The following is a 22733-nucleotide window of genomic DNA, read 5'->3' on the forward strand; positions in this document are numbered from 1 at the left end:
CTGTTTGTAATTTTTATTAATGACTTAGATGAGGGAGTCGAAGGGTGGGTCAGTAAATTTGCAGATGATACAAAGATAGGTGGAGTTGTGGACAGTGAGGAGGGCTGTTGTCGGCTGCAGAAGGACTTAGATATGATGCAGAGCTGGGCTGAGGAGTGGCAGATGGAGTTCAACCCTGCCAAGTGTGAAGTTGTCCATTTTGGAAGAACAAATAAGAATGCGGAATACAGGGTTAATGGTAGGGTTCTTGGTCAGGTGGAGGAACAGAGGGATCTTGGGGTCTATGTACATAGATCTTTGAAGGTTGCCACTCAGGTGGATAGAGTTTGTAAGAAGGCCTATGGAGTATTATCGTTCATTAGCAGAGGGATTGAATTCAAGAGTCGTGAGGTGATGTTGCAGCTGTACAGGACTTTGGTTAGGCCACATTTGGAGTACTGTGTGCAGTTCTGGTCGCCTCACTTTAGGAAAGATGTGGAAGCTTTGGAGAGGGTGCAGAGAAGATTTACCAGGATGTTGCCTGGAATGGAGAGTAGGTCATACGAGGATAGGTTGAGAGTTCTCGGCCTTTTCTCGTTGGAACGGCGAAGGATGAGGGGTGACTTGATAGAGGTTTATAAGATGATCAGAGGAATAGATAGAGTAGACAGTCAGAAACTTTTTCCCCGGGTACAACAGAGTGTTACAAGGGGACATAAATTTAAGGTGAAGGGTGGATGGTATAGGGGAGATGTCAGGGGTGGGTTCTTCACCCAGAGAGTGGTGGGGGCATGGAATGCGCTGCCCGTGGGAGTGGTAGAGTCAGATTCATTGGCGACCTTTAAGCGGCATTTGGATAGGTACATGGATGGGTGCTTAATCTAGGATAGAAGTTCGGCACAACATCGTGGGCCGAAGGGCCTGTTCTGTGCTGTATTGTTCTATGTTCTATGTTCTATGTTCTAATAGCCACACAAGATTGACTGGAGGTTGGCTAATGTGGTGCCGTTATTTAATAAGCTGAAAATGTGTTGCTGGAAAAGCGCAGCAGGTACTGATCTCCAGCATCTGCAGTCCTCACTTTTTCCATTATTTAATAAACTTGGCAAAGAAAGGCCAGTCAACTGCAGACTGGTGAACCTTACATTAGTGGTGGGTAAATTTTGGAGGTGATTCTGAGGGACAGGACTTAGAACTATTTGGAAAGGCAAGGATTGATTAGTGTGGGATCCTGTTCAAATAACAACTGAAATTGGTGAGTGGCCAAAATTGTTCTTTATTCAGAAACTTCGTAGTAACACAGATTCAAGGGCAAGGTGGCAATAGAAGCTCAAAGTACAGTTTTTACAAGAGCCCCTTTATACACAGTTCATACTGTTTAGATTAGATTACTTACAGTGTGGAAACAGGCCCTTTGGCCCAACAATTCCACACTGACCCTCTGAAGAGCAACCCACACAGACTCATTCCCCTACATTTACCCCTTCACCTAATACTATGGGCAACTCAGCATGGCCAATTCACTGTGAGAGGAAACCAGAGCATCAAGAGGAAACCCACGGGGAGAATTTGCAAACTCCACACAGATAATTGCCTGAGGCGGGAATTGAACCCGGGTCTCTGGTGCTGTGAGCGCAGCAGTGCTAACCACTGTGCCACTGTGCTACCCACATATATTAAAATTCTATTACTGTAGTGTTATATTTTTTATCTATAATACACAAAGGTTTGAAGGGCTTCTTTCTGGGAGACACTAAAATAGGCAATATTAGGGTCAGTGAGGAAGGTTCTCAGAAATTGCAGCAGGACCTTCAACAGCTGAGGAAATGGGCTGAGAAATGGCAAATGGAGCTTAATATCGATAAGTATAGGGTCTTGCATTTTGAAAAGTCAAATCAAGGTAGGAGTTTCATGTTGAATGGTAGGCCTGAAGGAGTGTAGTGGAACAGACGAGCCTTGGAGTTCAGTCCATGGTTCTCTGAAAGTGGAGTCCCAGGTAGACAGGGCAGTGAAGAAGGCTTTTGGCACACTGGCCTTCATCAGTCAGGGTATTGAGTATAGAAGTTGAGATGTTGTGTTGCAATTATACAGTGCATTGGTGAGGCCGCACTTGGCGTATCGTGTTCAGTTTTGGTCACCTTATTATAAGAAGAATGTTATTAAACTGGAAACAGTGCAGAAGAAATTTACAAGGATATTGCCTGGACTCAACGGTCTGACTTACAGGGAGAGGTTGGACAAGCTAGGACTTTTTCTTTAGAGCGTAGGAGGCTGACAGTGGAATTTGATAGAAGTATATAAGATTATGAGAGGCATGAATAGGGCAAATGCACTGAGTCTTTTTCCCAGGATTGGGAAATCGAGGACTAGAGGGCATCAAGTTTAAGGTTAGAGGGGAAAGAATTAAAAGGGAACCTGAGGGTGGTATGCATGTGGAATGAGCTGCCAGCGGAAGTGGTTGAGGTGAGTACATTAACAACATTTAACAAGAAATTGAGCAAATACATGGATAGGAAAGGATTAGAAGGAGATAGGCCAAGTTAAGGGAAATAGAGTTAGCGTGGATGGACATTTTGGTCAGCATGGACCAGTTTGGGCCAGCCTCCAGGCTGTAGGACTCAATAACTTGATGAGATGGGTTAAAACATGCTAAGTGTTACTTCTGATAGGATGAAGAGTGTCTGTCCAGTCTGCTTTCATAATTAAGAGGTGTTAGTCCTTTTGTGTCTTACGTGGGGAAATGTTAGTAAAAATACTTGGCCTATATGCTCTAAATAAGTTAGAAACAGCACCTGTACTTAATAAAAGAATAAAAGACATTAAACTGATGACCACAGCTGGGTTGTGAGATTTGTTTACTATTGATTGGTGTGAGTTTCATTCATTCATGCTTTGGGGATGCTGGTGTTGGACTGGGATGTACAAAGTTAAAACTCACACAACACCAGGTTGAGATTAGATTACAGTGTGGAAACAGGCCCTACGGCCCAACAAGTCCACACCAACCTGCCAAAGCACAACCCACACCCCTACATTTACCCCTTACCTAACACTACGGGCAATTTAGCATGGCCAATTCACCTGACCTGCACATCTTCGGACTGTGGGAGGAAACCAGAGCACCCAGAGGAAACCCACACAGACACGGGGAGAAAATGCAAACTCCACACAGTCAGTCACCTGAGGTGGGAATTGAACCCGGGTCTCTGGCACTGTGAGGCAGCAGTGCTAACCACTGTGCCGCCCACAGACAAAGGCATTGCTGAGATTTGAACTCAGGATTGCCTATTTACTAGCCAGGCGCTTTAACAAACTAAGCCACAGCACCTAGGTTTAATTGGAAGTACACTAACTTTTGGAGTGCCACTCCTTCATCAGGTGATTGTGGAGGACACAATTCTAAGGCACAGAATTGAAATTATGCATTGAAAAATACCTTGATTGTTTGTTGAGTCTTTCATCTGTTCGAATACCATGATAGTTTCACTTCTTTCATGTGTAAATCACAAAACCTTTTTTTAAAAGTTGCATTCTCAGGTTAGCTGTAACAATGAGTATTAGCTAGACAATATCTTGCAAGGATGCCTGCCTTGAAGAAGTTTTCCTCCTCTCTCTACAAGAATCTCAGGGAGTCCCTCTCCCACTGCAACTCCCAGGTCACTTCCTCTGCTCTGAAGCTCTTCAACCATGTCGTGCCACCCTCTCCTCCTTGACCTATCACCTTCATCTCCTCCCCCACTCACCCATTGTACTCTGTGCTACTCTCTCCCCACCCCCACCCTCCTCTAGCTTATCTCTCCATGCTTCAGGCTCACTGCCTTTATTCCTGATGAAGGGCTTTTGCCCGAAACGTCGATTTCGCTGCTCGTTGGATGCTGCCTGAACTGCTGTGCTCTTCCAGCACCACTAATCCAGTAATATGTTGAAGGTGTTAGCTCTCTGTCTATGCCATGATGTTTAGACTGATTTTAATCTAAAAAGTGAGATAACAGAGTTTTACATGAATTCATGCAGTTTTTACATGAATGCAATTTCACAAGTGTTGTTTTGACAGTTAATTTCTTAATGGGGTAACGGCCCACTTAAAAGCTATTTATCAAGTACATATGAATTGAGGAAATGTTTGGTGTTCTGTAATCTATTCAGGTCCGGGAGTAAGTTGGCAAAGGCTGTTTATTATTATAAGTTTTCATGGAGACTTGATTTGGTTGGTGTTGTTTACAATATTGACACCTATTCAGAGGTAGCTGGGCTTAAACACTGCTCGCAGCAAAGACTGATAAGAATTGAAGTGTGAAAAAGCAGTAATGGTTGAAAGGGTTGTTTTACTTTGGTCTATCTCATGGCAGTAAAATATCCACCAAAGCCACAGTTTTGTAAATGAATGAATGAAACTGTGTTATAGTAAACAATAGGTTAGTAAAGGGTTATGAATGAATGAACGGGAACCCAGTATTAATGAATATTGTGAGCTGGTCAGTGATTTAGTAAAGATAGCCTAAAACACAATATCTCACATAAGGGATAGTCATCATGGCTTTGTGAATGGGAAATCATGTCTCACTAACTTGATTGACATGATGTGGAGGAGTTGGTGTTGGACTGGGGTGGACAAAGTTAAAGATCAAACAACACCAGGTTATAGTCCAACAGGGGAAAGTGAGGACTGCAGATGCTGGATCTCAGAGTTGAGAGTGTAGTGCTGGAAAAGTACAGCAGGTCCAGGGAGCTGGAGAATCGATGTTTTGGGCATAAGATCGTCACCAGGTTTCATCAAACTTCCTGATGAAGGGCTTATGCCTGAAACGTCCATTCTCCTGCTCCTCGGATGCTGCCTGATCTGCTGTGCATTTCCAGCACTACACTCTCGACTCTATAGTCCAACAGGTTTATTTGGAAGCACTAGCTTCCGAAGCACTGCTCCTTCATCAGGTGGCTGTGGAGCATAAGATCAGAAGACACAGAATTTAAAGCATAAGATTACAGTATCATACTGTGACATATTGAACAAACCTGGATTGTTAAGTCTATCTTTTAGAATGGGTTGCAAGTTTCAGTTCATTAATATGTAAATCCCAGAACTTTGTTTAAGTCACCTTCTCGAGATAACAAAGTTTTATAATAAAAAGTGACATCTCAGCTCAGACAATGCATTAAAGGTGTGAGGTCAGAATGTGTCTGTATCCTAATCTTGAGTCAGACTGGTTCTGGAACGTGACAGACACCTGAAGGTATTCAAGATTGCTCTCATAAACACAGGGTACAATGCTCAACTCATCAATCGCCAGTTCTGATGTGCCACAGCAAGAAACTGTAAAGACCTCCTCAGGAGACAGACACGGAGTGCATTTGATAGGGTACTCTTCTTTGTCCAATACTTGCTGGAAATCGAAAAACTACTCCATGTTCTTCACATTATCAATGACTTTGTGAATGGGAAATCATGTCTCACTAACTTGATTGCCATGATGTGGAGGAGTTGGTGTTGGACTGGGGTGGACAAAGTTAAAGATCACACAACACCAGGTTATAGTCCAACAGGGGAAAGCACCTCACCAAGACCTTCCCTATGTCTCCACTTCTCGCCTTCAACAACTACCAAACCTTAAACAGACTATTGTTCGCAGCAAACTGCCCAGCATTCAGGACAACATCGACCAAAACACCATACAACCCTGCCACGGCAACCACTGCAGGATGTGTCAGAGTGTTGACATGGATACCAACTTTACCCGTGGGGACACTACTCACCATGTATGCAGCAGGTACTCATGTGACTCGGTCAACATTGTCTCTGATTAGATTAGATTAGATTTCTTACAGTGTGGAAACAGGCCCTTCAGCCCAATAAGTCCACACTGACCCTCCGAAGAGCAACCCACCCAGACCCATTCCCCTACATTTACCCCTTCACCTAACACTACGGGCAATTTAGCATGGCCAATTCACCTAACCTGCACATCTTTGGACTGTGGGAGGAAACCGGAGCACCTGGAGGAAACCCACGCAGACACGGGGAGAATGTGCAAACTCCACACAGACAGTTGCCCGAGGTGGGAATTGAACCCGGGTCTCTGGCGCTGTGAGGTATAGTGGACAACAAAGAAGGTTAAGGAGTACAATAGGTACTTGTTCAGATGGGAAAATGGGTCGAAGAGTAACACATAGAGATTAATTAAGTTGCTGCATTTTAGTAAAGCAAATCAAGGCAAGTGCTGGAGAGTATTGCCTAACAAAGAAATCTTGAGGTACGGGTTGAAAGTTCCTTGGAGGTGGAGTCCCAGGTAGGCAGAATAGTGAAGAAGGCCTTTGGTACGCTTGCTTTCATTGGTCAGTGCATTGTGTAGAAGTTGGGACGTCATGTTGTGGCTGTACAAGACATTGGTTAGAATACTGTTGGAATACTGTGGTCAATATTTGTCTCCCTGCTGTAAAAAGATGTTGTGAAACTTGAAAGGGTTCAGGAAAGATTTACAAGGTTAATGCCAGATTTCAAAGGGTTCAGCTACAGGGAGAGGCTGAATAGGCTGGTTAGGATATCTGGTCAGCATGGTTGAGTTGGACCGAAGGGTCAGTTTCCGTGCTGCACATTTCTATGACTCTATGATTCCAGGGCTGAAGGATTTAGGCTTAAGGATGAAGTTGAAGACACTCCAGAGATGAGGCGATAGTGACTGCCCTTGACATCAAGGCCACATGTGACTGAGTACAGCATCAGCAAGCTGTAGCAATGGGCATTGAAGGGAATCTTCTGCTGATTGAAGTCATTCCTGGTAAATCTCCTCTGCACCCCCTCCAGTGCTATCACATCCCTCCAATAATGTGGATTCCAGAACTGCATACAATACACTAGGTGCGGCCTAACCAATGTTTTATATTGTTCCGGCATCACCTCACTGCTCTTAAAGTCTATGCCTCAACGAATAAAGGTAAGTATCCCACATACAGTCATATAGACATAAAGGTTGATAACAGTGAATAAGGCCCTTCAGCCCCTCCAGTTTGCACCGATCAAAAACAACAGCCAATTTTAATCCCATTTTCCAGTACCTGGTCCACAGAATTATGCATGTACATCTGAATACTCCTAAAATATTACGAGGATTCTGCCTCTACCATCTTTACAAACAGTGAGTTCCAGATTCCCACCACCTTCCGAGAGAAAACAAAATCCTTACATCCCCTCTAAATCTCTTGGCCCTTACCCCCAGTCATTGATCCCTTCATTAAAGGGAAAAGTTTCCCTTTCCTGTCTCCCCTCTCTATGCCCCTCATAATTTAATACATCTCAGTCATGCTCCCTTTCAATCTCCTCTGCTAAAAGGAAAACAACCCCAGTCTGTCCAATCTCTCTTCATAATTTAAACTCTCTAGGCCAGGCAACATCCTGGTAAATCTCCTCTGCACCCCCTCCAGTGCTATCACATCCCTCCAATAATGTGGATTCCAGAACTGCATACAATACACTAGGTGCGGCCTAACCAATGTTATATACTGTTCCGGCATCACCTCACTGCTCTTAAAGTCTATGCCTCAACGAATAAATGTAAGTATCCCACATGCCTTCTTCCTCACTTTATCCACCTGTCCTGATACATTAACGGACAGGTCAACATGCAGATCAACAGCCCTCTGATCCTCAGTGGTCTCAAGAAACCTACCATCCACCATGTATTCCCTTGCCTGTTTGTGCTGATCAAGTGCATCACCTCTTATTTCTTTGGACTGAATCCCATTTGCCATTAATCAGTCCATCTGACCAGCCAATCAGTATCCTCCTGTAATTAAAGGTTATCCTCCTCACCAGTTTTCATATCATCTGTGAACTTACTGACTAACGCTCCTACATTCAAGTCTAAGTCATTTATATAGACCACAAACAGCACGGGCCCCAATATCAATCCCTGCAGAATACCACTGGACAGAGGCTTGTGGTCACAAAACCCCACTTGCTGATCATATGGCACCATCATTGTTATATCACCTTTTATTATCTCAGCTGAAGTTATTATCGGACAAGTCAGAATGCTATGGTTAATATATTGTTTCTGTTTCATTTTAATAAGGTGATCTTTCACTGAAACATAAAACACAACACTGTAGATTTGGTTTTATCTGTGAAAAGAAATTTATTACACAAAGGCAAAGTAAAATGAACCAAACTATTTCCATTTAAAATAGGTTTAATGTTTAGAACCACATTGTAAAAGATAATCTCATTAATCCCAGCAGCGTCTCTTTGCGGTGCTTACATACCAGTATGAGAATTCCCTTCTCTGTCACACATGGGGTTTGACTTAGTTATGGCTTCAAATTGTGCACTGAGCTGAGATATTATCAGCTTCAAATAGCTCCATCAGGGTTTTTAAGCAGGCACTTTTAGTCTGGAACTTTAAACTCAAATCACTTAGACTGAGGAACTGGTCTCTTGACCTAGTGTGGTGGTCCCTCAGTCCGGTGTGGTGGTCTCTCAACCCGATGTGGTGGTCTCTCAGCCTGGTGTGGCAGTCTCTCGGACTGGTGTGGTGGTTTCTCAGCCCGGTGTGGTGGTCTCTCAGCCCGGTGTGGTGGTCTCTCAGCCCGGTGTGGTGGTCTCTCAGCCTGGTGTGGCAGTCTCTCGGACTGGTGTGGTGGTTTCTCGCCCTGGTATAGTGGTCTCTTGGCCTGGTGCAGGTGGTCTCTCAGCCTGGTGTGGTGGTCTCAAAGTCTGGTGCAGGTGGTCTCTCAGCCCGGTGTGGTGGTCTCTCGGACCAGTGTGGCGTTCCCTCAGTCTGGTGTGGTGGTCTCTTGGTCCCATGCGGTGGTCTCTCGGCCTGGTTGGTGGTCTCTTGGCAGCCAGGTATGGCATTCCCTCAGCCTGGGTGATCTCTTGGCCCAACGTGGTGGTGTCTCGGCCCAGTGTGGCATCCCCTCAGCCTGGTGTAGCAGTCTCTTGGCCTGGTGTGGGTACCTCTTGGCCAGGTGCGGTGGCCCCTCAGCCTGGTGTGGGTGGTCTCTCTGCCCAGTATGGGTGGTCTGTCAGCCTGGTGTGGCATTCTCTCAGCCTGGTATGGCGATCTCTTGGCCCGGTATGGTAGAGTCTCGGCCCGGTGTGGTGGTTTCTCGGTTTAACATGGTGGTCTCTTGACCCGGTGTGGTGGTTTCTCAGTCCGATGTGATGGTCTCTCGGCCCATTGTTTCAGTCTCTCAGCCCAGTGTGGGTGATCTCTCGGCCCGGTGGGGCGTTCTCTCAGCCTGGTCTGGCAGTCTCTTGGCCCGGTGTGGTGGTCCCTCAGCCCGGTGTAGGTGGTCTCTCGGCCCAGTGTGGTGTTCCCTCAGCCTGGTGTAGCAGTTTCTAGGCCTGGTGTGGTTGTCTCTCGGCCCAGTGTGGGTTGTCTTTCGGCCTGTTGTGGTGGTTTCTTGACCAGGTGTGGCAGTCTCACGGCCCAGTGTGGCATTCCCTCAGCCTGGTGTGGCGGTCTCTTGGCCCGGTGTGGTGGTCTCTCGGCCTGGTGTGGTGGTCTCTCGGCCTGGTGTGGGTGGTCTTTCAGCCTGTTGTGGTGGTCTCTTGGTCTGGTGTTTGGTGGTCTCTTGGCCTGGTGTGGCGGTGTCTCAGCCCGAGTATGGCAAACTCTTGGCGTGGCATGGCAGGCTCTCAGTGGAGGGTGATACGCACATGGAACGAGCTGCCAGAGGAAGTGGTTAAAGCAGATACACGAACAACACTTAAAAGGCAATTGGAGAAGAAATGGATCAGAAAGGATTTGAAGGGTATGGGGTTAGCGTGGATGGATATTTTTATCAGCATGGACCAGTTTGGGCTAAAGGCCCTATCTCTGTGCTGTAAGAGTCTATGACTCTATAATTTTTAGACCTTCTAATTAAAGCCTAATAGAATGTACTCTGTGCTTATAAAGCTCTCCCAATGTAAACAAATTCCCATTTGACTCCAAATACTATCTCTCTACCATTTTAAACTCAAATTCCCATAGCTAGAGAAATATTTAGAAGTTAGTCATTAAACCCCTTTATAGATACAGAAAACCCACATGCCATTTGTGCAAAATCCAAAATTCAGAAATCTGGGAAGTCACACTTTTTACATCAGACACTCTATCAAATTCCCTGGGGTTAATATCAACCATAAATTGAACTAGACAAGCCACATAAATACTTTAACGACAAGAGCAGATCGGAGACTAGGCAGCAAAAAATTCCCCTCCTAACCACAAACCATTCTGACTTGGAACTATGTTACCATTCCTTTATTGTTGCTGGATTAAAATTAAAATTAAAATTCTGGAACTCCTTCCCTAATCCCCCCCTGTAGGTGCCCTTACACTTGAAGTACTGCAATGGTTTAAGAATTCCTTAAGGAATCTTACCGCTGCCTTTTAGATTTAGAATTAGAATCCCTACAGTGTGGATACAGGCCCTTCGGCCCAACAAGGCGGAACTGATTACTGTGGACGCTGGAGATCAGAGTTAAGAGTGTGGTGCTGGAAAAGCACAGCAGGTCAGACAGCATCTGAGGAGCAGGAAAATCGATGTTTTGGGCAAAAGCCCTTCATCAGGAATGAACAAGTCCACACCGATCCTCCGAAGAGTAACCCACCCCGACTCCAATATTTACCCCTGACTAATAACCTACACTATGGGCAAACTAGCATGGCCAACTCACCTAACCTGCACATCTTTGGAATGTGGGAGGAAACCCACGCAGACATGGGGAGAATGTGCAAACTCCATACAGACATTTGCCTGAGGCTGGAATCGAATCTGGGTCTCTGGCGCTTTGCTAACCACTGAGCCACCGTACTGCCTAATATCTCCATGGCAGTTAGGGATGGGCAATAAATACTGGCCTAGCTGGCAATACATACATTCTATGAATGAATAGGGAATAAAAAGGACAGCCATTGTTCTCCTTGGAACAAAGAACATTGAGGGAAGTCTGGTAAAAGTGTGTGAGATTAAAACAGGATTGGATAAGGTGGACAAAGAAAACCTGTTTCCATAACCTGATGGTACAAGGTAAAAACAATGACAGTAGATGCTGGAAACCAGATTCTGGATTAAAGTGGTGCTGGAAGAGCACAGCAGTTCAGGCAGCATGCAAGGAGCAGGAAAATCGATGTTTCGGGTAAAAGCCCTTCATCAGGAATACAGACAGTGAGCCTGCAGGGTGGAGAGATAATTGAGAGGAGGATGGGGGTGGGAAGAAAGTAGCATAGAGTACAATAGGTGAGAGGGGTGGGGATGGAGGTGATAGGTCAGGGAGGAGGATGGGGGAAGGTAACAAAGAGTACAATGGGTGGATGGGGGTGGGATGAAGGTGATAGGTCAGAGAGGAGGGTGGAATGGATATGTGGAAAGGAAGGTAGGCAGGTAGGACAAGTCATGGGGATAGGGCTGAGCTGGAAGTTTGGAACTAGGGTAAGGTGGGGGAAGGGGAAATGAGGAAACTGGTGAAGTCCATATTGATGCCCTGGGGTTGAAGTTACTCCATCCTCCTCTCTGAACTATCACCTTCCCCCACCTAATGGTACAAGACAAAGGGATACAGCCGTAAGGTTTTACTGAAGCGATGCAGATAGGATGTACAGAAGAACTTTATTTTATGCAGAAAATGATGATTACATTGAACTTAGAATCATAGAGTTACACTTCATAGAAACAGAAACTTTGTTCCAACTCGTCCATGCTGACCAGATATCCAAAATTAATCTAGTCCCAACTGCCAGTAGTTGGCCCATATCCCTCTAAGCCCTTCCTATTCATACACCCATCCAGGTGCCTTTTTAAATGTTGTAATTGTACCAGCCTCCTCCACTTCCTCTGGCAGCTCATTCCATGCTTGCACCACACTCTGCGTGAAAACATTGTCCCTTAGGTCCCATTTATATAATTCTCCTCACCAGGAACTTGCTTCCCAAGAGAAATAGACTTGCAGGGGTACAGAGTTATAGAAGTGGAATGGAGTTGAATGATTTGCTTGAAGAGAGCCAGTATTGATTTATTGTCCCGAATGCATCTTTCTGTGTCGCCATAACTTTCTGACTCCATGGGGGAGACCGGTCAAGTTTAGACAACTCATGAGTCTCGTTCAGTATACTGCTGGTTCACTTGCTGCTCTGCCTGGCCCTACCTCTTCAGCTTACCTCTGAGTAAGGGAGGCAAAGGTAAATTATTGCCACTGGGAAAAAAATAACAGAATGAATCATCAACAAATAACATACCAAGGACCTGACTTTAGGCACAATCCAATGCCGAGGGGATTCTGAAATTTATATTTGTAAAGGAGTAGAGAAATCATTCAAAAATAGGATTTAGGGAGGGAACTTGAAAGAATAATAAACAATGCCGTGGACTAGTTGGTCCTGTTTCCAAATTACAAATTTTATGCAAATCGAGCTGAATGGAAATAGAACATTTAGACACAGCAGTTTTTGATGCCCTTCATGTAGAAACTCTTTCCAACTTCACAGCAACTGGGGAACAGTGGAAACTGAGCCCTTGAAGGTGGTATTAGGAGAGACAGAACATGAAAGACAAATTGAGAGAAAATGAGGAAATGGCAATGCAAAAGGATTAAGTGCTAATATTTCACTGAACCGGTCCGCACGGCAGAAAGACGCAATATAAAATGAAAATGCTTAGTCATACTTGAATGATGCCAGTCCACCTTTTAATCCCAACTGCGTGCTTCAGGGCAAGATGGTGGTGTGGCTGGATCGGTAATTCAGAAGCCCAAGGTGATCCTCTGGGAAACTTTGATTTAAATCTCACCATGGCGGAATAATATGTGAATGTTAAGCTCGCCTCAGTAATGGTGATCTTCAAAACTATCATCAATTCTTTTTAAAAGCCATCGAGTTACCTGATCATTACCTGGTCTGGCCTACGTGTAACTCCAGATCCACAGCAATGAGGTTGACTCTTAACTACCCTCTGGGCAATTAGGGATGCCCTTGCTTGGGACACCTATATCCCATGAACAAATGAATAAACTTGAACTAGTTGATCCACTTCATTTCGGAAGGCTAGCATAGTGATGCCTCTTTTTATGTTAGTTGTTAATCAAAATTCCCCAGAACCCTTGATTTCCTAACAGCTTACAATTTTGTCTACCTCAGCCTTGAATGTGGGAACAGTGTTACACATCAGCAGAACAGAAGATAGATCTCATTCGAATTTCAGGGAAATCTCGATGACTGAGGATCTCCCTGTCTTCATCCACCATTGCTGCCACTGGCATGACATAGTTATGTTTTACTGGATGATTGTTGAGGACTTGTTTTGGATTGTATTTTGTCTTGTTCTTCCCCGCTGAGCTTAGCCTCATGGGTGATTCTGCCTGAAGTTGTGAACACTTGTTGACATTATTATCAGGATCAGGGGAACACTGATCCTGAACAGGGCCGAAGGGCCTGTACTGTGTTGTAATGTTCTATATTCTATGTTCTACTCAAATATGTCCATGGCAGCAAGGTGACAAGCCTTAGTGACCCAGCCTAAAAAAACCTCAGAATGACAGATTAGAAAGGAACACAGAAAATAGGGACAGGAGTAGGTCATTTGGCTTTTTGAATCTACTCCACCATGTGATGATCTGATTCAACACCTTGTTCCTTTTCCCCCATATCCTTTGATCTCTACAGCTTCAAGTGCTATATCCAACACTAGAAAGGGTAAAATCATGATAGTCTTATTAGATCATGGGGCTGCACTCTCTTGTGTGTGTGTGTGTGTGTGTGTGTGTGTGAGAGAGAGAGAGAGAGAACTGGTGGTAGTTTAACCTGAGGGCACTTAACCCCACTTCAGGTGAGTGGAGAGGTTGAGAAGGAGAACCCTTAAAGCTAATCTCAGCTGATACAGGGATTAAACCCACGCTGTTGGCATCACTCTGCATCACAAACTTGGCCAACTGTGCTAAATTGACCCTGCAGATTGTCACCTTGCTGCTGTGGACATGTTTGAGTGTTCCGTTGATCCTGATAATAATGTTGACAGGTGTTCGTAACTTCAAGCAGGGTCACCCACGATGCTAAGCTCAGCGGGGAAGAACAAGATAAAACACAATCCAAAACAAGTCCTCAACAATCATCCAGCAGAACATGATGATGTCACGCCAGTGGCAGCCATGGTGGATGAAGGTAGGGAGATTCTGTCATCAAGATTTCCCTGCCATTTGAACTGGATCTACCTTCTCCTGATGTGCAACACCATTCCCACATTAAACCATGTCCCACACAAGGAGACTGCCTGGAGGAATTCAACCCCCTCCCTGCACACACACAACACAAGCCACGCGGTCATCGGTGAGTGGGGATGGAGTCCGGATTGAGAGATCCAGAAGACCTCATCTTCACATGTCCAGTGGGCAGTGAAGTTTAGATATAGATTTAGATTTAGATTACTTACAGTGTGGAAACAGGCCCTTTGGCCCAACAAGTCCACACCGACCATCCAAACAGCAACCCACCCAGACCCATTCCCCTATATTTACCCCTTCACCTAACACTACAATTCACCTGACCTGCACATTTTTGGACTGTGGGAGGAAACTGGAGCACCCTGAGGAAACCCATGCAGACAATGTGCAAACTCCACAGACAGTTGCCTGAGGCGGGAATTGAACCCAGGTCTCTGGCGCTGTGAGGCAGCAGTGCTAACCACTGTGCCACCGTGCCGCCCACAAGTTCAATCACTTCGCTCTTGGACTAGGAAGAGGAGAGCATTTCAGCAGCTTTCTTCATGACTGAGCCGTCCCCTTCAACATCCACTTTGCTCACTCTGAATGGGGAAGGGGCTAGGGAATGAACCCTAAGGGTAATCTGTCCCATCACCAGGCTGGCTGGAAAACAGCATCCAGGGTTCTCATTGCCCTGCTGTCTGAAAACCAAAGTCAGACTCAATCTCAGAACCTGGAATGTACAAACCCTCGTGAATAATGAGCAAAACAATTCTCCAGGACAAACAGCTGCCCTCGCTCTTTGTGAATTCAGGCACTTCAACATCAATATCAACATCCTGCAGGAAACCGGAAGAGTGGACCAAGGGTGGTTAAAGGATGGAGGTGGTTGTTACACCTTCTTCTCAAGAGGAAAGCCCAAGAATCAGTCTAAGGTGCATTGAATAGGATTCACTTTCGAAAACAAATCCTTGAACCATCTCTCAGAGCTCCCTGTTGGCATCCACAACCGCCTCATGACCTTCTACCTACAAATTGCTACAAACCATCAGGTGACAGTCATGAGTGCCTTTGGCTCCAACCCTTGATGCCACAGATTAGTCTGAAGGTGGCTTCTACTCCACCCTGGACACCATTCTCAGTAACTTCCCGAAAATAGATAAAATTCTCCTCCTTAGAGAGTTCACTGGCAGAGTTAGAAAGAGAGCTAGGAACTGCATCAGCAATGGGATTCTCCTGCTCACCACCACATCTGGTCATCACTGTTCCACAAGAAGGTGATGTCTTGGAGGTATCCATGGTCAAAACATTGGCACACGGTTGACTATGTCATTGTTCAATCCCCAGGGCAAAAGGCTGTCCTCTTAAACAAAGCAATAACTAACACAGGCCACCAGCTCATCTGCTCCTCAATGTCCATCAAATGTCATCAGAAGCAGCTGAAGATGAAGAAATGGTCCAGAATAAAGCTCAACACTGAGTGGCTTTAAGAGCCAAGCACACCAGCAAACTTCCAGCGGACCCTTTTGTCCAACTTGTCCATGCTGACCAGATACCCTAAACTAATCTAATGCCATTTGCCAGCACTTGGTCCACATCCGTCTAAACCCTTCCTATTCATATACCCATCCAGATGCCTTTTAAATGTTGTATTTGTACCAGCCTCCACCACTTCCACTGGCAGCTCAATTTGTATATGCACCACCCTCTGTGTGAAAACGTTGCCCCTTAGGTCCTCTTTATATCTTTCCCCTCTCACCCTAAACCATACCCTCCAGTTCTGGACTCCCCCACCCCTCTGAAAAGACCTTGTCAATTTACCCTATCCAAGCCCCTCATGATTTTATAAGGTCTAAGGTCTTCTATTAGATCACCCCTCGGCATGTGAATTTTATAGCAAGAAAATAATAAAATACAATGAAAACCTTTCATTTGTCACTATTTGTCACGGTGCCATTTTCAATAATTTAAGAATAAGGGAAAGTAAGTAAGATATAGTTTAAAGAGAGTCCATCAGTCCTGAGTCAGCTCATCACCATCAACGTTGCCTGCATTGCCATCCCTCCATTTCACTGCCATCCACACCTGACCCGAGTAACATCGCAGTCGCCAATCCTCAGGCACCATCTGTGATGTTCGGCTGATACTCCTCTGCCACCGCCTCATCATGGCCGCATGCGCTAGACCAACCAGCATCAGAGTTATGCCTCTTGCCACACAGCCCACCTCATTAACATTACCGTGGTGCCCTACAGCCACCACTTTGCTGCCACCACCACTAGACCTGACCAACAACCAGATCACCGATCCTCAGGCACCATCTCTTCACTGCTAGGTCTACTTTGCCGAAGTCACTGCTGCCGATTTCAGATCCAATGATAGTTCTGGAAAGGTAAGTAGGATTTGGATGAGAATATTGGAGGCATAGTCAGTACGTTTGCGGATGATACCAAATTTGATGGCATAGAGGACAGAGGTTTTCTAAGAGTACAACAGGATCTTGTTCAACTGGGCCAGTTGATCAAGCAATAGCAGATGAAGTTTAATTTAGATAAATGGGATGTGTTGCATTTTGGTAAGACAAACCGGGACAGGACTTACACATTTAATGGTTCTGCCCTGGGGAGAATTGTTGAATAGAGAGACCTAGGGGTGGAGGTACATAGTTCCTTGAAAGTGGTGTCACAGGTAGACGGAGTGCTGAAGAAAGCACACTTGCCTTCAAAACATTGAACACATGATTTGGGATGTGATGTTACAGCTATACAAGACATTGAAAAGGCCACATTTGGTCTACATTCTGTATACAAGCTGGTCACTCTTCTGTAGGAAAGATGTTATTAAACTGGAAAGGGTGCAGAAAAGATTTGCGAAGGTGTTATTGAGATTGAAGGGGATGTGCAGGAGGGAGAGACTCGATAGACTGAATTTTATTCCCTGGAGCTTCGGAGGCTGAGGGGTGACCTTATAGAGGTTTATAAAATGATGAAGGACATAGTTAAGGTGATTAGCAAAAGCATTTCTCCCCAGAGTAAGAGAGTCCAAAACTAGAGGGGACAGGTTTAAGGTGAGTGGGGAAAGCTTCAAAAGGCACCGGGGAGGGGGGCAACATTATTACAAAGAGTATGTTGCATTATGGAACAAGCTGTCAGAGGAAGTGGCAGAAGTGAGAGAAGCATGCTCTGAAGATGTGTCATATTGGACTCAGAATCGTAGAATCCCTACAGTGTGGAAACAGGCCATTCGGTCCAACAAGTCCACACCAATCCTCCGAATAGTATCCCACACAGACCCATTCTCCTACATTTTCCCTTACTGATGCACCTAACCTATACATCCCTGAACACTATAGGCAATTTGGCCAATTCACCTAACCTGTACATCTTTGGATTGTGTGAGGAGACCTACGCAGATACAAGGAGCATGTACAAACTCTACACCGACAGTCATCCGAGGCTGGAATTGAACTTGGGTCCCTGGCACTGTGAAGCAACATGCCACCCTTGTAAGACCTTGCCACCCAGAATGCAATTCTGTTTCTCTCACCACAGATGCTCTCAGACCTGCTGTGTTTCTTCAGCATGTTCTGTTTCAATTTAAGTGCATCATTCATCAGTTTTACTGAATTTTTGTTCTCTGGGTTGATGGAATTTAACTACAATAAACTAACAAACTTTGAAGCGAAATCTAGACTCGTAATGGTGACCATGAAACTGTCATTGATTGTCATGACGACTCGCTTCATTCACTAACGTCATTTAGGGAAGAAAGTCTTGATGCCCTTTTTTTGGCCTGGTCTTAATGTGAATTCAGACCCACAGCAATATGGTTGATTCTTAACTGGCCTCTGGAGTGATCGAGCAAGCCACTCATTTGTGTGACACTTCTCCAGAAAATTTGAATAGATTATTCACGAAGATAGCTCACCCCCAACTGAAAGAGCAACCTTGCAATTCCAGGATCATGGTCTAAAGTTGGTTTGTGGAGGGTGGGAGCATGGAATGAGGGAATGAGGGATGTGGAATGTTTGGTGATGTTTCTCAAGGTGGAAATCACGGGGTGGAGAATGGACACAGTTTTCCCATGTCCAGCTATGGCCCTTTTCGCTCTAGGACCTAATTCAGGTGGAGGTGAGGGGAGCAAGCAGCAGGATTTGGGTGCGTCACCATTCCATCCCAATTAAGTACTTCCTGCAACCCCAAGTTCAACATCCTTAATCTTCGACTGAACCTCTTTCAGAGATCCCAATACAGTGCATTTGCGATCCAGTAAAAATATTCCTTGATGCTTTTAAACCTCATTGATAAGGCTGAAGGTGGGCTCATCACACAAAATCTATATTTTCAAGAAACGTTTTGTCCATTCCTGGCATGCCTGATTTTAAACACCTGAAACCTGGAAATAACTTTGCTCAGTTAAGATTCCAGCCCACAATTAAATCTGAAGCAATGCCTTAATGAGAGTTCTGATGACAGTTCAGCTACTTCACACAATGCAAGGAACAGGTTTTACATCTTAATTATAAGCACCTCCTTGTAAACAGACAGACACAGGGAGCAAACACCCAAAAGCAGTATCTAAAGACTACTTAAAGAGGACCAATGCACTGAATGTTCAGTTAATGAGGAGGTTGCAGTGCTGACACTGCCTCTGCCTCAATATGGGGCCGTGGATAGATCCCAGGTTCACCTTAGTAGCGACACTTTTATGTAAGTTTGTTGATATCAATTTTACTTTGAAAAGATTACATTTTAATTAGATTAAAAGTATATTAACTCTGAATGCTCTTTTCTTAGTACATTGTGAGTAAGATTGTTATCACATTGGAAGATGTATACCTGATTCAGCTTGCATTCTTAATGGCTTGTGTTTTTGGATTAACTTCAGGAAAGTAATTTCAATTGTTTGGTGATGTATTGGCTGAACAAAGTATTAGTGTCGAATATTTTCTAGGTGAATGGCAAATTCTGTTTTGATTATTTTTCCTTTAGCTGTCCAATGATTGTTAATGACTTCGTTAACAATGGTGCATGCAACTTTATCAATACTTAGAATCAGTCAGATAGCACAGAACTTTATCCTTTGTGTGAAAGTTAACAGAGTGGCACTGGGTTACAGAGGAGGACAAACCAGTCCAACTAAAAAAAATGTACTGTTCACAGGTGCCATCACCTTCCTGAGAGCATCTTGAAACATTTTACAAGCTATTATAATGACACTATTATTACTGAAATGTCAACCTTGCCTCGGCTTTGAAGTTTTGCAATGGGATCAAATTCCATTGTCACATAGGAAGCGTTTTCAAGAAGTTAGATGCAGTTCATATAGCTAAAGGGATCAAAGTTTATGGGGAGAAAGCAGGACAGGACACTGAGTTGGATGATCAGCTATGATCATACTGAGTGGCAGACTAGGCTCAAGGGGATAACTGGCCGGCTCCTGCTTCTATTTTCTATGTTTCTAAGATGGGTGAGCTTTTTTCAGATTCTTGATCTGTCCCATACTAACCTCCTTTTGTCTCATGTCCCCGTCGATCCCATTTTTAAAATTAATATTTGGTTTAGAATCAATTTATAGAAAAGAACTCCAAACTTCACCAAACTTTAAGTGTAGAAGTTTCTCCTAACAACCTGTGAGAAATCTGTCTCCACATTTCAGACTACCCTCTAGTCCTAGACCGATCTGCCAGCAGAAATAGCTTCTCTCAATCTATTTTGTCTGTTGCCCTTAATAAAATACAAACTTTGATCACTTTATCCTTTAACCAGTAAATTCCATGCCGTACATTCCTACTCTTCTCATATTTTACCCCTTTGGAGTGCAGTTATCATCCTGTAAAATATGTTGTAATTCCTTCGATGTCAGGACTTTCTAAGTTATAACATTCAGAGCTGCTTAAAGTACCCCAGGTATAGTCTATCAACAGCTTTGTATTGCTGAGAAGACCTCTTCTCCAATGCATCCAATTCCTATAGATATATAGGCTAGCATTCCATTAGCATTTTTGAATTTACCTGTTCATGACATTTTAATGGTCTATGTAACTGGAAACTCAAGACTTTTTGAACTTCCACTGCTAGATTTCACCATGAAGAAAGTACCATGTTCTGACGCTTAAGTCAATTTGGATGGCCTCACCTACACTAAAACCCATTTGCTATGGCTTTGTTCATTCAGTTAACGCATAATAATTTCTTTGTCATTTTATGTATCCAATTCAAACACAATTGTGCCATTGTCAAGCATGAATACATGACTTTTCATGCCATTATCTGAGACATTGATGAGTGTAGTAAATATTTGAACTACCAACGTCGAGAATCTTTTTGGGGACAATATAAGGTAAATTCTTAGTTGATATTTATTGATTTTGTTATTAGGAGGTGCACATGAGAATTGAAAGATAGAGCTTAATAAATATGCAGGTGCTGTTCACTGCTTGACCTCATGTGATTGGATAAATTGGTTACACCGATGCTATTGTAATTGAACACTTATGTATAGAACAAAGCAGCATCCATATGCTACTCGATTAGAACCTCCCTCTAAATTGCATTTCCTACGGCTTGACTTCCAGTTAAAAAGATTGTAAATGTTTCTAGAAAATGAATAGCTTACAGATAGTATTACAATTATGGGAGTTGGGGACCAGAGACTTGTTCTTTGAGGATATTCTGTGCCATACATAAACTCAAATGGGGTTACATTCATTTATCGCTATCAGAGGTATTGACTGTTAAATAGCATGTATAACGTTTTTTTATTTTCTAATCACATGAAAGACATCTTGATGTTAACATTTGTGATTGTGCGAACCTGAAATTTTTGAAAAAGCAAAACATGATTTCCAAAAAAGATTAATGTTTCAGATTACATAGAACATAGAACAGTACAGCACTGAACAGGCCCTTCAGCCCACGATGTTGTGCCGACCACTGATCTTTATGCACCTTCAGATTTCTGTGACCATATGTATGTCAAGGAGTCTCATAAATGTCCCCAATGACCCTGCCTCCACAACTGCTGCTGGCAACCCATTCCATGCTCTCACAACTCTCTGTGTAAAGAATCCACCTCTGACATCCCCTCTATACTTTCCTCCAACCAGCTTAAAACTATGACCCCTCGTGTTAGTCATTTCTGCCCTGGGAAATAGTCTCTGGATATCGACTCTATCTATGCCTCTCATTATCTTGTATACCTCAATAGGTCCCCTCTTCTCCTCCTTTTCTCCAATGAAAAAAGTCTGAGCTCAGTCAACCTCTCCTTATAAGATAAGCCCTCCAGTCCAGGCAGCATCCTGGTAAACCTCCTCTGAACCCGCTCCAAAGCATCCACATCTTTCCTATAATAGGGCGACCAGAACTGGACGCAGTATTCCAAGTGCGGTCTAACCAAAGTTTTATAGAGCTGCAACAAGATCTCACAACTCTTAAACTCAATACCCCTGTTAATGAAAGCCAAAACACCATATGTTTTCTTAACAACCCTGTCCACTTGGCTGGCCATTTTAAGGGATCTATGTACCTGCACACCAAGATCCCTCTGTTCCTCCACACTACCAAGAATCCTATCCTTAATCCTGTACTCAGCTTTCAAATTCGACCTTCCAAAATGCACCACCTCACATTTATCCAGGTTGAACTCCATCTGCCATCTCTCAGCCCAGCTCTGCATCCTGTCAATGTCCTGCTGCAGCCTACAACAGCCCTCTATACTGTCAATGACACCTCCAACCTTTGTGTCATCTGCAAACTTGCTGACCCATGCTTCAATCCCCTCATCCAAGTCATTAATAAAAATTACAAACAATAGAGGCCCAAGGACAGAGCCCTGTGGAACACCACTCACCACAGACTTCCAGGCAAAATATTTTCCTTCTTCTACCACTTGCTGTCTTCTGTTGGCCAGCCAATTCTGTATCCAGACAGTTATGTTCCCCTGAATCCCATTCCTCCTGACCTTCTGAATGAGCCTACCATGGGGAACCTTATCAAATGCCTTGCTAAAGTCCACATACACCACATCCACAGCTCGACCCTCATCAACTTTTCTAGTCACATCCTCAAAGAACTCGATAAGGTTTGTGAGGCATGACCTGCCCCTCACAAAGCAGTGTTAACTGCATTTAATCAAGCCATGCTCTTCCAGATGGTCATAAATCCTATCCCTCAGAATCCTTTCTAACATCTTGCAGACGACAGACGTGAAACTTACTGGTCTGTAATTGCCGGGGATTTCCCTATTTCCTTTCTTGAAGAGAGGAATTACATTTGCCTCTCTCCAGTCCTCCAGACTCCAGTGGAGAGCGAGGATGAAAAGACCTTTGCAAGTGGTGAAGCAATTGCATTTCTCGTTTCCCAAAGCAGCCGAGGACAAATCTGGTCCGGGCCCGGCGACTTGTCAATCTTAATGTTTGACAAAACTTTCAGCACATCAGCTCTCTCTATCTCTATCCATTTCAGCATGCACACCTGCTCTTCAAAGGTTTTATTCACTACAAAGTTCATTTCTTTCGTAAAGACAGAAGAAAAAACTCATTTAGGGCTTCCCCTACCTCCTCAGACTCCACACACAAATT

General features: G+C 44.2%; 1 protein-coding gene across 1 annotated transcript in view; it reads left to right on the plus strand.

The window, feature by feature from the left end:
• Positions 1-14002: 14002 nt before the first annotated feature.
• LOC140485871 (uncharacterized) overlaps positions 14003-22733 on the plus strand; it is a gene marked incomplete at its 3' end in the record, with an annotated part of 44023 nt that continues 35292 nt past the window's right edge. The window contains exon 1 of the mRNA XM_072584323.1: positions 14003-14114. Within this exon, the coding sequence (XP_072440424.1) occupies positions 14003-14114 (112 nt within the window). The remainder of the gene's footprint in view (positions 14115-22733) is intronic.

Source organism: Chiloscyllium punctatum, chromosome 15, assembly GCF_047496795.1.
Source record: "Chiloscyllium punctatum isolate Juve2018m chromosome 15, sChiPun1.3, whole genome shotgun sequence".
Classification (NCBI taxonomy): domain Eukaryota; kingdom Metazoa; phylum Chordata; class Chondrichthyes; order Orectolobiformes; family Hemiscylliidae; genus Chiloscyllium; species Chiloscyllium punctatum.